The sequence below is a fragment of the Acomys minous genome, assembly GCF_964271855.1.
Source record: "Acomys minous genome assembly, chromosome: 14".
NCBI classification, from domain to species: Eukaryota; Metazoa; Chordata; class Mammalia; order Rodentia; family Muridae; genus Acomys; species Acomys minous.
Genome location: NC_140496.1, coordinates 21,393,225 through 21,409,917, shown reverse-complemented (window position 1 = coordinate 21,409,917; position 16,693 = coordinate 21,393,225). Strand labels below are relative to the sequence as shown.

The following is a 16,693-nucleotide window of genomic DNA, read 5'->3' as shown; positions in this document are numbered from 1 at the left end:
GGCCCTCTGTAGGGATCTGGCATGCACCACAGACTACTGGCCTTTTACACTTGTTTAAAAACATTGAATTTAGCCAGGCATGGTGGCATACGCCTTTAATCCCAGCACTCAGGAGGCAGAGGCAGGCAGATTGCTATGAGTTCAAGGCCAGCCTGGTCTACAAAGCGAGTCCAGGACAGTCAAGGCTACACAGAGAAACCCTGTCTTGAGAAACCAAAAAAATAAATAAATAAATAAATAAATAAAATAAAATTGAACTTGATTTTTTTTTTTTAAGATTTCTTACTTGCCAGCACACCAGAAGATGGCACCAGATCTCATTATAGATGGTTGTGAGCCACCATGTGGTTGCTGGGGATTGAACTCAGGACCTTTGGAAGAACAGACAGTGCTCTTAACCTCTGAACCATCTCTCCAGCCCCTGAACTTGATTTTTAAGAGACTAAGCTCTCCTAACTTTTACATTTTGTTTTGGTTTTGTTCAGTGTCACATGGGAAGTGTATGGTGGGAGGAAGGGAAGGAAAACCTTTTGACACACACATCCTTCTCTACAGCAGAGCGGGTGCTTTGATTCCAGTAGCTCTGCTGGGCCTGGTGGAACAACCTCAGTGGCCATGCCGCTGTGAGATAGTCATTTATGTTTCATATGAGAGAATCGCACTTTTGTGCAGTCTGTGCCTGCCTTTCATTGTGTAAATTATCCATGCCCAGGAAAGGACTAAGGGGCAGGCAAGTCCAGTGACTTAGCTGGGTCACTCCCTAACGAGTGTCTGGGGACCAGGCCCCATAGTGCCTGCATCCTTTTGGCCTCCTGGCACAAGTGATTGCATGTTTTCTTTGCCTAGGGAGGTGAACAAGCCCAGGTATCTCCCTAGCACAAAAAACTCAGTATTTTCCTATTTGGGCATGTTCTGCTTTTTAGCAGACTGGCTATATTGGGAAAAGAGTTTTCCTGAAGTATTAATTACAGCATTTACCCAAGGCTTCTGAAGAGCAGAAGAAATACTACGTATTTCTAGAAGACTAGAAGATAGTTAATTTGTTTGTTTTGTATTTCCTCATTTCCATTTTATCTCTGTTTCCAGATTTGGTGAGTCTTGACTTTAATTATCCAGGTCGCTTCCCCATCAAATGTAGTGTATTTCTAATTGCAATTACTCTGTCAGGTTGGGCACTTGACTCTTTCTGAATGTTTAATTAGTCTTACAGAGAAAGTCGGAAGAATAGAAAATTAGATGAGAAAGACTTTTAGGGAAAATTTAAGGATGCTTATGTCTCTCATGTAAAGGGTTTAGGATTTGCAGATTACCTGTGCCTATCTTTCTATATAATTTTTGTTTGATGTTTGAGATACTCTAGTGTTGCTCAGGCTAGCCTTCAGCTCAATAGGGAGTTGAGGATTACCTTGAATTTCTGTTTCTTCTGCTTCTGCCCTTCAAGTGCTGGGTTTGCTTGAGGTGCTTGGTTTGTGCATGCTGAGTCCCCAGACATCAGTAGCTAGGCGAGAGCACTACTGCCTGAGCCACATCCTTAGCCCCACATCATTAGCCCAGACTAGCCTCAAAACATTCTTTATGTGTCTGATGCTTCCTTGGAACTCCTGATCTTTCTGCTTTTACCTCCCAAGTTTTTTTTTAAATTGTTGTTGTTTGTTTTTGAGGCAAGGTTTTTGGTGTAACCCCTGGTTGTCCTGGAATTGGCTGTGTAGACCAAGCTGGCCTTGAACTCACTTGAACTCTGCTTCCTTAGTCCTAAGGTTAAAGGCCTGATCCAGTTCTATTTTTTAAGGGCTGTTGACAAGGTGGAGTGGCTGCATATATTCAGTATATGTGCACCCTCCACTCTCAGCCCCCCCAATGTTTCAGTCTGTCATTGAAACTATAGATGCACAATCCATGGGTATGGAAATCCTGTTTTCTTTCCTTTCTCCTTTCCTCACTCCCAATCTCTTCTTCCCTCTTTTTTCTTTGTTTGTTTTTTCTATTCTTAATTTTTTTTCAGAGACAGGGTTTCCTCTCCTCTACAGGACTCACTCTGTAGACCAGGCTGGCCTCAAACTCACAGCGATCCACCTGCCTCTGCCTCCCGAGTGCTGGGATTAAAGGCATGTGCCACTACGTCCTGCTTTTGTTTGTTTGTTTGTTTTTCTTTAAAGACTTCTTTATTATTTATATGGTATTTTGGTTGCATGTGTGCCTGCTGGCCCTAAAAGGGCATCAGATCTCATTACAGATGGTTATGAGCTACCATGTGGTTGCTGGGAATTAAATTCAGGACCTTTGGAAGAACAGCCAGTGCTCTTAACCTCTGAGCCATCTCTCCAGCCCTTTTTTTTTTTTAAGATTTATTTATTATTATGTATACAGTGCTCTGCTTGCATGTACTCCTGCAAGCCAGAAGAAGGTGCGATATCACATTATAGATGGTTATGAGCCATCGTGTGGTTGTTGGGAATTGAACTCAGGACCTTTGAAGAGCAGGCGGTGCTCTTAACCACTGAGCCATCTCTCCAGCCCTCTCTCCAGGCCTTTTGTTTGTTTTTTTCAAGACAGGTTTTCTCTGTGTAGCCTTGGCTGTCCTGAACTCACTCTGTAGACCAGGCTGGCCTCGAACTCACAGATATGCCTGACTGTGCCTCCTGAGAGCTGGGATTAAAGGCGTGCACCACCACTGCCTGGTTTCTTCCCTTTTTTCCCCATCTTCTCTTCTCCTTCTTCCTCTTCCTTTTCCTCCCACTGTCTTTTCGGTATTTTGAGACAGGGCCTTGCTATGTAATCCAAGCTGGCCTCCAACCCACTGTCGTCCTGCTTTAGCTGGCTGTATATTTAGAACAGTTTTAGTTTTACATAGCTCCCCTTGTACTCCCAGCCCCAGACAGCCCCGCCTACCAGCCATGCTCCCTACGTGGTAGCATATTTGTTACAATTTATGAACCTACACTGATGCATCATTGTTACTTTAATTCACAATTTATAGTAGAGTTCACTCTTGATACTGTACATTTTATGAATTTTCATAACTTTTCATCTTATAGAAAAGAAAGAAGGAGACCAGAAAGTTGGCTCAGTGGCCAAGAGGCACTCACTGGTTGCTATGCAGAGAACCCAGGTTCCATTCCCAGTACCCACATGGTGGCTCCCACTCATCTGTAACTGAGTCCCATTGTGTCTGATCTGATACCTACTATTAACCTCTGTGGGTACCAGGCACAGATGTGCATGCAGGAAAACTGTTCATACATATTAAATGAATAAAGCCAAAAAATTTTAAGGTAGGAAGGAAAGAAAATCCAAAAAAACCTGAAATGATTGCGTCCAGAGCTCACAGCTAGTGAATGGCAGAAATAGTCTAGTAATACATGTTGGTGCGTGCGTGTGCATGTGTGAGTATACAATTTAAAAGTTTTAAGGCTTTCCAGGGAGGAATGGTTCTCTCCCCTTAGCCTCTTCCTAGATGCTGGTCTTTTTGGACATTTTCCCGTGATTGAACTATGACCTTAAATTTCAAGCAAAGGACAAAAGAAATGTCCTGAAGCTGTAGGGGTTACAGGTGTTGGGTTCTCAGTTTTGACTCTGTGCTGTCATGTGATGGAAACGCCGGAACCTCCAGTCTGACCCCATGGAGGACTTGTGTGACTTTAGGTTGCAGATTTACTATTTGAATTGTAGGTATGAAAAAGGTAACCTTTGTTTGTTTTGAGATATGGTCTCAAAACATATGGCTGGCCTGAGACTTGCTGTGTAGCCAAGGCTGGCCTTAACTTCTGATCCTTTCTCCTCTACTTCCCAAGGGCTGGTTTTACAAGCATGTGTCACTGTGCCCGGTGAAATAAGGTAACTTTTGGTAGGTTCACAGCATACTGTAACACATAAGTGCTCAAAAACTGTCAGTTCCTTTTTGGCTCAAAGAAACTCTTTTTTAAAAAGGCTGTTTTAGGCAATATGTTCTGAAAGCTTGCACAGTGCAAAGTACTTGCTATATTAGGTAACAGTCTTGTTCTTTTTCTTCTCACATGTCTTAATTAAACTCAGCAAGTGCAGTAGCCGTTCTGGAATGCCACTGTCAAAAGGATCCCTGTACTGCAGTCAAGGGCAGTGTTCGGCTAGCTTAGTCCTTAACAGGTAAAATCAAGGTCTGGCCTGTTGTAAAGTCAGTGTTTTGTTCAGTCCTCTTGATTCCATCAGATTCTGAGTAGCCCCATCATGCTTGTATTAAGATGAAACCATACATTAAGGACAACAGTTTCATTTATTATCATATCAAAAATACTTTTAAAAGCACAAAACTAAACTTACATTTGTATGCAGCTGTGCATTTTACTTAAAACATCAATTATCATAATTGACCCTTATGGCAAAAGCTTAATACCTGTATGATAAGTGTAAAAGGTGAGATGCACCTGGGCGTGGTGGCGCACGCCTTTAATCGCAGCATTTGGGAGGCAGAGGCAGGTGGATCGCTGAGTTCAAGGGCAGCTTGGTCTACAAAGAGAGTCCAGGACAAGCAGAGCTGTTACACAGAGAAACCCTGTCTGGGGGGGGGGGTAAGATGGAGGCCATCGAGATGGCCCAGCAGTTAAGAGCACTGGCTGCCACACCTTTAATCCAACACTCAGGGAGGCAGAGGCAGGCAGATATCTGTGAGTTTGAGTTCAGGACAGCCAAGGCTATGCAGAGGAACCCTGTCTCAAAAAAACAAAAACAAAAACAAAAACAAAATCTAGCCTTCTGTTCAGATTGCCTTCCGTAACTGAGGTTCTATAATCCTGTTAAGTTAATTAGCACTCAGTCGATAGCTATAGGTTTGATAAAGAAAGGACTGGGGGAGAGGGGGTTCCTGGAGAGATGGCTCAGAGGTTAAGAGCACTGGCTGCTCTTCCAGAGGTTCTGAGTTCAATTCCCAGCAACCACATGGTGGCTCACAACCATCTGTGATGGGATCTGATGCCCTCTTCTGGCTTACCAGCATACAGAGCACTGTATACATAATAATAAATGAATCTTTACAAAGAAAGGAAAAAAGGAAGGACTGGGGAGCCTGGCTGTGTTGCTAGGGTGCTTGCCTAGCGTGTGTGAAGCTGTGGATTTCATTCCCAGCACAGCACATGCCTAGAACTGGGCTGTGGACTCAGGAGGATTAGAAAGTTCACAGTAAAAAATAAATAAGTACAAAACAAAACAAAACGAAAAAAGCCTGGCATAGTTGCACACCACGCCTTTAATCCCAGCACTTGGGAGGCAGAGGCAGGCAGACCTCCTGGAGTTTAAGGCTGGCCTAGTCTACATAGTAAGTTCTAGGACAGTCAGAGCCACATGGTGAGACCCTTTCTCAACAACAACAACAAAAGTTCATAATAACTGAGAGCCTCAGCTGTATGAATCCCTACCTCGCCAAACAAAAAAGGACACAGGACATTATAATGTCTCTACAGAAGTGGATTGTGAAAATAAAAAGCAGGCTTTTTTGCTCACTGTGTCTTTTCTCTGGTCATTCTGAAGAGTGTGCATCAGCACCTCCTGAGCGCAGAAGCTTTGCCAGTCGATGACCGAGGGCCAGCCTCTGCGCGGTGTCAGTGTATACCTCCTGAGGGGGGTCCAGAAATGTGGATCTAGCCTCTTGTCACAGCAGTCCTGGACCTAGATAAAGGCAGGAAGATTGGAGAGGGTAGTGCAGACACCTTGGAAGTTGAGATGCAGTCTTGGGAATGTGGAAATCTACTTACAGGGACACAGAAATGAGTCTCAGACTGCCATCAGGGTCTAGTCTGCTTTGAGCTGTTTTGGTTTTCATAGTCCATACTGGCCTCTGAGTTTTAGCCCTCCCCTCTCCTGACTGGGAAACCACAGCACTCTTTCCCCTACCCTCGGAAAGTATTTCCTAAAGCAGAGTTGGAAGTCACCATCAGAACCTGTCTCTCCCGCCCCTCCTTCAGCTTTAATGTCCCTTCGCATTTTGTTAGTGATAGTCACTTCTGTAAATACTGTAAATACCTAGACAGTTTTCAGCCAAATAGGATTTTATCTCTAATTTCAGGGCAAATAGAACAGAAAACTGGAATTTATTACACTTTGGTCCCATTGACAGTTTAGACGTTGCAATAAATACTTTAATAGTAAAATATAAAATAGGCATGTAAAATTGAGAGAAAATGAACTGGGTCATTACAGTTTTAAAACAAATTTAAAATTTGTTTTTAAGTGTTTGAGTGTTTTGCCTGCATGTAGGCATGTGAGCCCAGTGCCGTGGAGGCCAGCAGAGGTCTCTGGATCCCATGGGACTGCAGTTACAGATAGGTGTGACTTGCCACGTAGATGCTGACAGCTGAACCATGTCCTCTGCTAGAGCAACAAGTGCTTCTAAGTCCTGAGCCATCCTTCCAGCCCTGAGCTGGGTCATTTTAATATGTACCACTGGGGGCCGGCAAGATGGCGTAGTGAGTAAAGGACCTTGCTTGCTGTAAGTCTGATGATCTGACTTCAGTTTCCTAAACTCGTATGGTTTAAAGGAGAGAACTGACTCTTGCAAATAAGAATCTGATTTCTACATATATCTGTACATGTGCTTGTCCACACACACACATGTGCACTCACATACATACATACACACTAATGAGTGTACCCATAGATATACACATGTACACAAGTAAATAAAGTTTTATTAAAAGTTTTAATGAGTAGTATTACCTGCTTTACTTCTACAACATCCAATGCGGTCGTTAGGATACAGCACAATTTTTACAGAGCATAAAACAAGTTGGATTTTGATTATTGTCTGTCTTCTTTCTTCCTCCCTTCTTTCCTTCCTTCCTTTCTTTTTTTCTTTATGAGACAGGATCTCTCTATGTAATAGGTAGCCTGGAGTTCTTCATGTAGATCAGGCTGGCCTTGAACTTACAGAGATGCTCTGGCCTGTGCCTCCTGAGTCCTGGGATCAAAGGTATGTGCTGTCAGCTTAGCTTTTGATTGTTGTCTTTCAATCAGTCCAAAACTTACGAAAAGACAGAAGTGTTTCCATCGAAGAAATTTGACAGCTGTAGATTTGGACTCAGTACAAGAGAGAATATTGATGTTGGAATAGAGGAGACAATTAAGCAGAAGCAATAAATCCTTTGAAATATCACAGAAGTATCATTTATCGAGTTGAGCCAAAGGGACATTGTCTCTAAACCTTTCTACTTTAAATATTATTTTTTTCTTTATCACCTTTCCTCACCTAGTAGTTGTTTTCTGTCTCCCTTATGGGAATATAAACTTCTTTGAGGCCAACTTTGTTCATCCCTGTATTCACAGTACCTCAAGCTTGCCTAGGGTGTAATTGACACCTAGTCATGTTTGCTGAGCTTTTAATCCCAGCACTCTGGAGACAGAGGCAGGTGGACCTCTGAGGCCAGCCTGGTCTACAGAGTGAGTTCCAGGACAGCCAGTGATACACAGAGACACCCTGTCTTGAAAAACCTTTTTAAAAATTAAATAATATTTTTGTGTAAATAGCTGTAAAGTTTTTCCCTCTAAATATAAAATCATTGGTTTCTTATTGGAAAATGCTGGATTGAGGCCATGTTAAAGTCCAGGAAGTAGCTCAGGGGTGGAGGGCATGCTTAGCATGTTAGGGCTCTGGGTTCCATCCCCAGCACTGTAAAAACAAAACAAAACAAAATAGTAAAAGTTGAAGTGTGTTGTCCTTATCAAGCCATGAAAAGATGCTGGTGTGGCCGGATGGCTCCACAGCACTTACCTTGAGAACAGGGCCCTGGAGCCAGACAATAGGCCCTTACGTTATCTGGTCCATCTCTTTTCCCTCCTGTGGTTGGGGATGCTGTAATTAGGCCTGCATATTGCCTCTGAACACAGCCCTACAAGGCCCTTCATTTGCAGCTTATGGAAATTAGATCATGTACGGGAAGTGGTCTCTTTAGTTATCAGGTTCTACAGAGGAGTCAGGAGGCACGATGAGTGTGGAAAGGCAGCACTCATTTAAAGGGACAGGGTTTGCTGGAAAAACACTGCGCTTTTTTATTTTTTAGAAACAGCATCAGCTGGGCGTGGTGGCAGAGGCACAGGCAGATGGATCACTGTGAGTTTGAGGCCAGCCTGGTCTACAAAGGGAGTCCAGGACAGCCAAGGCTACACAGAGAAACTCTGTCTCAAAAAAAAAAAAAATACAGCATCAATTTGTACCCCAGCACTCTCTTCAGGTTTCCCCATCTTCATCTCTAAATAGAACAGCTAAAACTAACAGGGAGAGTTTATATATGCATATACATTGTGTGTGTGTGGCGTGCGTGCATGTGTGTGTATGTATACATGTGTACATGATACGTAGCCTAGCTGGCCTGGAACTATATAGACCAAGCTGGGCCTGAACTCGTGATAGGCAAGCCTCCCACTGGCAAGATGTCAGCGCTGGCCATTTTCTTGAGCCACTTTCCACTTTGTAGTTTGCGATAGGGTCTCTCACTAAGCTGGAATTAGCTGGGCAGGCTGGCTGGTCAGTGAGCCCTGTGGATAACTCCTGCCTAGGCTGTTCCAGGCACCTCCTGGCTATGCCCCGCTTTTCATGTGGGTGCAGGGAGCCAAATTCCAGAGCTCATGTTCTCACAGCAAGTGTGACTGAACCATCTCTCCAACACCGCCCCCTTAAAGACAAGTTATTGCTGGGTAGCCCAGGTTAACCTGGAATTTGCTGTGTAGACCAGGCTGGCCTAAAACTTTCAGTGGTCTTCCTCATTCTGCCTCAGTGGTTCTGAGATTATAGACATGAGCCATATTGCCTTTTTTTTTTTTTTTTTTTTTGGTTTTTTGAGACAGGGTTTCTCTGTGTGTAGCCTTGGCCATCCTGGACTCGCTTTGTAGACCAGGCTGGCCTCGAACTCACAGCGATCCACCTGCCTCTGCCTCCCGAGTGCTGGGATTAAAGGCGTGCGCCACCACGCCTGGCTCATACTGCCTTTATAAAAGGTAGGCTTTCTCACTACAGCCTAGCTGGCCTCAAACTGACAGCAGTTCTTTTGACTCGTCCTGAACACTGGGTGTGAGCTACCGTGAGTGTATCCTTTGAACACTTGTTGACTGGGAGAGAATGGAACAGCCATGTAGCCTTATAGTTTGGAAGCGACGAACCCCAGTGAGCTGTTTTGTTTCTAATCTAGGTTTTAGTTTAATTTATCTCTTCTTCCAGCTCCAAGGACAGTCCAGCACAGGCCCCACCACTGAGCTCAAGGCCTCCTTCAGGCCAGTTTTTAGTTTTCCTGATTGATAATTATTAACGGTTACACCAGCCTTCAGCAGCAGGACAGTTACTGTACAGATTACAGTAGACACATTGAGGGTTCAGAGGCAGCCCGAAGTTGGGAAGGAAAGGGGTCAGGAAATGGGTGAATTCCCTTGTCTTTGGGCTGTTTTTCAGTCTGTGCATGAGAGGAGGTGCTAGAACTCACCATTTGCGGCTTCCAACCAAGATGGTTCCATTGCCAGGTTGAGCAGACTAGAACTGTGTGCATCAGAAGAAAGTGCTGTTTAAGATAAACTCCAAGTTCTGTGGAAGATTGGTGTCGCGCTCTCTTTGCTCTGGCCTGGTTGTGGTATGTCTCACCATGGTGTCCTTGTCCCTAGGTGTATGTGGTGGCAAACCAGCCTCTCCCAGTGTTACTGGACTCTCTGTTTCCACTCCTCGGGGTGCTCTTTTCTCTCTACTGTTTTACCAAGCAAAGCGTGTCTCACATAAGGTAAGCAAGCAGAATTTATTCGCTTATAATTAGAATCCCATTTGTTTGTAAACAGTGAGGTTTAAATTAGGACGCTGTTTCCTTTCAAAGTCAGGAAGAAGTCTGGGGATTCTCTTACTCGGCTTGCACTGAAATGAATGAGGATTTTGCAGGTTGAGGGAACTGGATATAGTTTGGAGGATGATTTTCTGTGGCCTATTGTGTACAACAGAGGCACAGGTGTTTCCACAGATAAACATGCCATTGTTTGATCAGTAAGAAAGACTGCGCTTCACTGTCTCTGGGAAGGAGGAGACTCCACCATAACACCCTGGTGGAGTGTTGGAGAGCATGTGTGAAAAGTGTGGATGTGAGTGTAACACAGCATAGCTTAGCCTGGGATTTGGCAATAGTGTGCAGAGTCCATTATAGAAGGGAAGGGCTTTTAGTCATCCAGAAGGCACCTTTCTGTGCTACTTTAAAATGGATTCAGTTCATGGATTCAGAGATAGCTCAGCGGCTTAGCCTAGACTGCTCTTCCAGAAGACCCTGCTTCCCAGCACACACATGGAGGCGCACAACTGTAACTCTAGCCCCGGGGAATCTGCTGCTGTCTTTTGGCCTCCACTGAGCATGTACACACTGCACAGACATATGTGTAGACAAAGCATTCATACACATAAAACTAAATAAAGAAATAAATTTTTAAGAAGATTCATTTTGTACTAGCTCTGTTTTTAGTCATTTGTGGCATTTCTTCCACATGGTGAGAGTTTATAGTTACATCTTTCCAAAAGTCTATAGAATTCTGATTTGGGTCAGGTCAAAGATGCAGCTCAGTGGTAGAGCACCTGCCTGGTATGCTTGAGACCCTTGGATCTGATCCCCAGCACTACAGAGAAAAAAAAAATAGGAAAAGCAAACAAAACCTTCCATGTAATCTGATACACAGCAATAGAACTTCTCTACTGGGCTGCTGTGTGAAGACAGATGAAAACAGAGTGTGTCCTGGAGACCCTAGCACAGCCCCTGGCAAATAATAAGCACAATTCCTTACTTAGAGCGGCCATTAGGATGGCTGCTAATAGTGAAGAAAGATACTCAGTCCTGTAGTTACGATTAAAGGCATGTGCAGCCAGGTCCACTGTAAAAATAAAAATATACCTTAAAAAAGACAAACTAAGTATTCAGAACATGGCTGCCCTGGCAAGAGATCACATCCAAAGATCTTCTAGGTCTGTGTCATCTGGCCGGAATACAAACATGCCTTTAATCCAGGAGACAGAGACAAGGAGATCTGAGTTCAAGGCCAGCCTGGTATAGAGCAAGTTTCAGGTAAAGAAAACCTTAGGTCTAGGTGTGGTGATACATGCCTGTAATCCTAAACAATGAAAGTAAAGTTAGTTTGCAGAAGTAGGCACCCATGTTTGAAAGTGATGTCCAATTGAGTGGCAGAAAAAATGACAAATCAGAGAAAGGTTTGACAGTACAGAATTCGCCCAACTCTCTCAAGAACAGAGAGGAAAGGGAAGCTACTTAATGAAGCAACACAGAGGATAAGACAGAAAGAGAGGATGTTTTCCTGGGACAGTATTAGAGAGACCAGTTGCAGAGAGAACTCAGATGAAGACCAAAGGAGCCAGAGAATGAGAAGGAGCCAGGAGATTAGAGCAGATTGCTGGAGTTAATTTGAGGCCAAACAGAGCAATTCAGAGGATGAGAGAGAAGCCCGATTGAGTAAGTCAGCCGGGAGAGGAGTTTGAGGCAGAACAGCTGAGTTGAACCAGCCAGCCAGAGCTCAGTAAGAACAAGTAAGGGTGAGCTTATTAAGCAGTAAATCTCAGAGGCTGCAAACATTCTAGGCCTAGGTTAGATTGTACAGAGGCTAGAAGCTTCCAGGGCTAGGCCTAGGTTAGCAGACTGAGACAGTAAGCCTCTGAGACAACAATTGAAACAGGGGGATTAAAGTTCCTTTTACAAAATTTTCTAATCACTGTTCATCTTCATCAAAGACTGTTGGGGAGGATGCGTGTGCCTGTCCTGGCCCCTCCTTGTTAGATGGCACCAATAAAGGAATCCGCAGTCTTTTGCTGAAAGGCTACTTCTTGTTCAGCAGCTGTTGATCCCCTGAGGATAGATTTTTTTTCAGTGCAAGCTTTTTTTTTTTTTTAAACAGTGTCTGATCTAAAGGCAGAACACACTTGAAATAAGGGGGAAAAAATCACATGGTGCTCATGTGGCAACCAGAGCCGCTTTTAGAGCCAAGGATCAGGCTGTCCCTGGGTGACTTTCAGGGCATTTGCACTCTGAAATTTGCAAGATGCATGCTTCCCTCTCCTGTGTGTCAGCAGCCAGTGACGGGGCAGCGTTTGGGATGAAGTGGAACCCAACAGTCTTTCTTTCTTTTTCTGCATAGCTTGCTAGCTTTGTGGAGTAAGATGACAAGCTCATTCATTCATAACTGCTGTTCCTGCCAGGTCACTTTGCCAAGAGATCTTGTTGTGGATTCTGGTGAAGCTGGAAAGGAAGAAGGCAATTGCCAGCCTGAAAGGATTTTCAGGGTTGGACACAGCTGTGCCGGCTCTCCATCCTCAGTGTCAGTTCAGAGCTGCCATGCACGGTGGCGTCGTGATTACCATCAAAGAGGCCCTTAGGTGAGCTCATCCTCGGTCTGCTGTCACGCCTGGTAGGATTTTACTTATGGCACTGTACTGTACATCATCCACTAAGGGGCGCTGATGGAAAGGAAACCAGAAACAGGCAGCCAAGGCGCTTGCTATTTATAATCTTTAAAGAAACCAGAACCTCAAATGATCTTCTGAGTGTTAGTCCAAGATGCTAGCTAATAGTAGGTGTGGTGTACTGGAGCCTGCATCACAGCTCTACATGACAGCAAGCCTGGTTACTGCTCAGTGTTTGCCAGTGAATGAGAGCAGAGCGCAGCACATGTTCACCCTTGACACCAGAGCAACCTAGTCTCTCTCTCTCTTTTGGGTGGGTCAGGGTGGGGAGAGTTGAGACAGGGTTTCTCTATGTAGCATTGGCTGTCCTGGAACTCACTCTGTAGACCAGCCTGGCCTTGAACTCAGAGATCTGCCTGTGCCTCCCAAGTGCTGGCATTAAAGGCACGCATCACCACTGCCCATCCCCATTCTGTTTCTGACTCAGAGAGCAATATGGATTCGTATGCCCTTAGAGGTCCTTTTTTTTTTAATTAAAAAATTATTTATGTATTTATATTATATGTATGGGTGTTTTGCCTGCATGTTTGCCTGTACATCACAGGCATGCCTGGTCTAGCACAGGGCATCCAGTCCCCTGGAACTGGACTTATAGGTGGCTTTGAGCCATTGTGGATGTTGGAAATCAAACCCAGGTCCTTTGGAAGAGCTCTTAACTGTTGCGCCATCTCTCTTGCCCCCTCCCCAGCCTTATTCTCAGGGGAAACTGTCTGATCACTGCCTTTGATAGTTCTGTAATGAGGCCTGTTTCTCATAAGAATGGATTAGAAAGTACTTAATAGATATGAATAGAGTGGATAATTTATTTCTCCAACGCCTCACAAGTAGATTTTTTATTTTTGTGGTGCTGAGATTAAACCAAGGGCCACATGCATACTAAACTACTGAGCTGTGCTCCCAGCCCCGTGGGTGTTTTACATTATTTCTGCTTTCTGATGATCTGTGGAGGATGCTATTTTCTCAGAACCTAAGCTTCTTTTGGCTGTGGACATGTAGTGTATCACTAGCCCACCTGCTCCCTTCTGGTCACAGTCCAAGTGTTGCTGTTTGCTGAAGTGCTTAAGTTTAACTTTATATTCAGATTAACTGTGACATTTTTTTTTTTTTTTTGGCTTGGTTTTGTTTCAAGACAGGGTTTCTCTGTATCTCTGACTGTCCTGGAACTCACTCTGTAGACCAGGCTGGCCTTAAATTCAGAGATTCACCTGCCTCTGCCTTCTAAATACTGAGATTAAAGGCATGCACCACCTGAACCACCTGACAATTTGGTGAAATTATAAAGCATACACTGAATATGCTAGACTTTACAAAAATAGGGGGTAAAAAGCCCTATAGTATTAAGGTAGAATTATCAGGCCAGTGGTGGTACACGGCATTAATCCCAGCACTCAGGAGGCAGAGCCAGGCAGATGGATCTGAGTTTGAAGCCAAGCTGGTTTTCAGAGGGAGTTCCAGGACAGCCATGGCTACATAGAGAAACCCTGTCTCTAGATGATAGATAGATAGATAGATAGATAGATAAACAAATAGAATTATCAAAAAAGTGTGTTTATTAGTACATGTGTATATGAAAACACACAGTTCTCATTGGAACTATTATTTTACTTCCTGATGAGAATATAGTTAGTAAGCAGTGATAAAATGAATCTTCCTCCACTGCCAGACGCACCCAGTCCTTAAAATCTGGGATGTATGTTCCGGTTAGGGATGTAGCCATTTTGATAGTATACATGTGTGCGCGTGCCTGCGCGTGCACACACACACAAAATTACTTGAACACCTCGTATAAAAAAAAATTACATCCCATAGACACTTAAAAAAGAGTCATTTGCTCCAACGTTTTGCTAGCTCCCTAGTGGCAGGGCAGGCAGCTTGAGCTGTTTTACCAATTTCCTTTCACTCTGCCATTAGCCCAGCAGAAGTTTCCAGAAAGTTGTTTTAATGAAATTTTAAACCAGGCATGGTGATATGCACCTTTAATCCCAGCTGTTGGGAGGCAGAGGCAGGCAGATCTCTCTGAATTCAAGGCCATAGCAAGTTCCTTGCCAGCCTGGGCTACCTAATGAGACCCTTTCTCAAAATAAACCGAGTAAACAAAAACTGAACTCTTAGGAGCCCTTAGGGAGCCAGATTTAAAAATAAATTTTTTTTTTTTTTTTTTTTTTACTTTTTTAGTGTTGCTATTTGTTCACTATGCAGCTCAGGTTGGTCTATAACTTACTATGTAGCACAGGCTGGCCTCAAACTTGAAGGAATCATTCTGTATTATCCCAAATGTTGTGATTATAGGGCTGAGTCACCACACCCAACATCAATGCTCACCTTTTTTTTTCTTTAGACACATTTGACTTAAAACATTTTTCTTTCAGCGGTCATCTTGAAAGCCACTTTCCTTCACAAATCTTTTCCTATTTGAGAAATAAATGATCATACAGTAGCTTAGCTCCTAATAATAAGTGCTTTGCATACCCTGTGTGGCAGTGATGACGAAGATGAAGCCCTGTTCCAGAAGGTGTCTTCAGAGCAGAGCCAGCTGGAGTGTCTTGGGGACTTGCTGTTCCACTGCCAGGAGTGTGGTTTGGCAGGAGACTTCTTCATCTTTTGTTTGAAGGTAGGCACCCCACAGTCGGCACTTCATTCTGGGGCAGCTCCAGGAAGCCTCTGACTCTTTAAGGCATTCATAATTTTAGCTCCTAAAATTTAGCTTCCATAAGATAAATGAAGAGAAGACAAAAGGTTGTCCGGGTCCTCGTAGGCTTTGGGGTGGTCAAGAGGACTGTCAGTGGTACCCATGTGCTGTGACTGCTTTGCCATGTAATCCACATTGAAATGTTAGAGGCGAACAACACAGCCTTCTTGATCTATGAAAGAGTTAATCTTTGCTTCATGTTGACAGAAGGAAGGCTTTTGAAGTTAATAGCAGGTTTTACAGCCACAGAGTAATCCCTTATCCTCTCTGACTGTGTGCTGTCAGGTGTTTGGAGGGGAGACTTAGCCATTGTGCCTCCCCCATTTCACTCTGTAACCATTTGAAATTTCTTCCGGTTTCTTGCCGAGTGCCCTATGTTGTGTCACCTTTGGCCCTAATCTCAAGTAGCAACCTGTACCCCATAACGTGAGCTCTCCTGATGTCTGCTGGTGACCTCCGGCTGTGCCTTTTCCGCTTTCTCAAGTCTGCCCAAAGAGAATGACGTCTCTGGAGTTTAAGGTTGGGTGGTGGCTGGGAATGCGAAGCTGACATTTCTAGGACTCAAAGAAGGGGCGTTTCTCTTTGATGCTTTCTCTTCTCCGTGTTCACTTCCATTTCCGTCTCACACACTAATATTCTTTTTGTTTGTTTTGTTTTTTGAGACTGGGCTTCTCTGTGTAGCCTTGGCTGTCCTCGACTTGCTTTGTAGACCAGGCTGGCCTCAAACTCACAGAGACCCACCTGCCTCTGCCTCCTGAGTGCTGGGATTACAGGCATGTGCCACCAAGCCTGGCCTCCACACCCTAATATTCTGAGGAGATGCATGCTTATTTGTATGTTTGTTTTCAGCTGTTCTTTGGCTAAGAGCACGGGCTGCTTTTGCTGAAGACCTGGGTTCAGTTCCAGCACCCACGTGATGTCTCACTTTCTGTAACTCTGGTTCCAGGGGATACAGTGCCTCCTTCTGACCTCAACAGACAACACACACACACACACACACACACACACACACACACACACACACACGTGTTCACACATACATGTAGGCAAAACACTCATACACATAAAGTAAAATAAATGAATCTTTTTTTAAAAAAAAAAAAAGAAAAGTCACCCTGTGATAGCTGCACTCTGGAGGCAGAGGCAGGATTTTTAATCTCAGGCCAACACAGGTTATATAATGAGACTGTTTCCAATACAAACAAAACAAAATGCTACCACCACCCAATCAAAGGGTTTATTCTAAACCCTAGCTTGTTTTTTGAAGGGTCTCATGTAGCCTCAGTGGCCTCAAACTATTTAGCCAATGATGACCTTGAACTTGAGATCTTCCTGCCTATACTTCCTGAGTGCTGGGATTCCCGGTGTGTGCTGTATCGTTCGAGGAGTGCGTGCTAGGCAGGTCCTCGACCAGCTGAGCTGTATCCAGCCAACCCAGTCATGACTCCAGAGGGGGGCACATGGGCAGGGGCACATGGGTGAATGTGGAGATCGACTGAAAGGTCTCTGAACACAAAATAACCAAAACTTAATTCAAAATCAGATGGGGCCTGAGCTCA

The 16,693-nt window shown here is 44.2% G+C and overlaps 1 protein-coding gene across 1 annotated transcript in view; it reads left to right on the top strand.

Moving 5' to 3' along the window:
• The window catches only part of TANGO6 (transport and golgi organization 6 homolog), a 160,965-nt gene that overhangs the window by 26,291 nt on the left and 117,981 nt on the right, over window positions 1-16,693 (top strand). Inside the window, exons 8-10 of the mRNA XM_084757334.1 lie at window positions 9,613-9,725; window positions 12,182-12,358; window positions 14,927-15,056. Coding sequence (XP_084613460.1) covers window positions 9,613-9,725; window positions 12,182-12,358; window positions 14,927-15,056 — 420 coding nt within the window. The remainder of the gene's footprint in view (window positions 1-9,612; window positions 9,726-12,181; window positions 12,359-14,926; window positions 15,057-16,693) is intronic.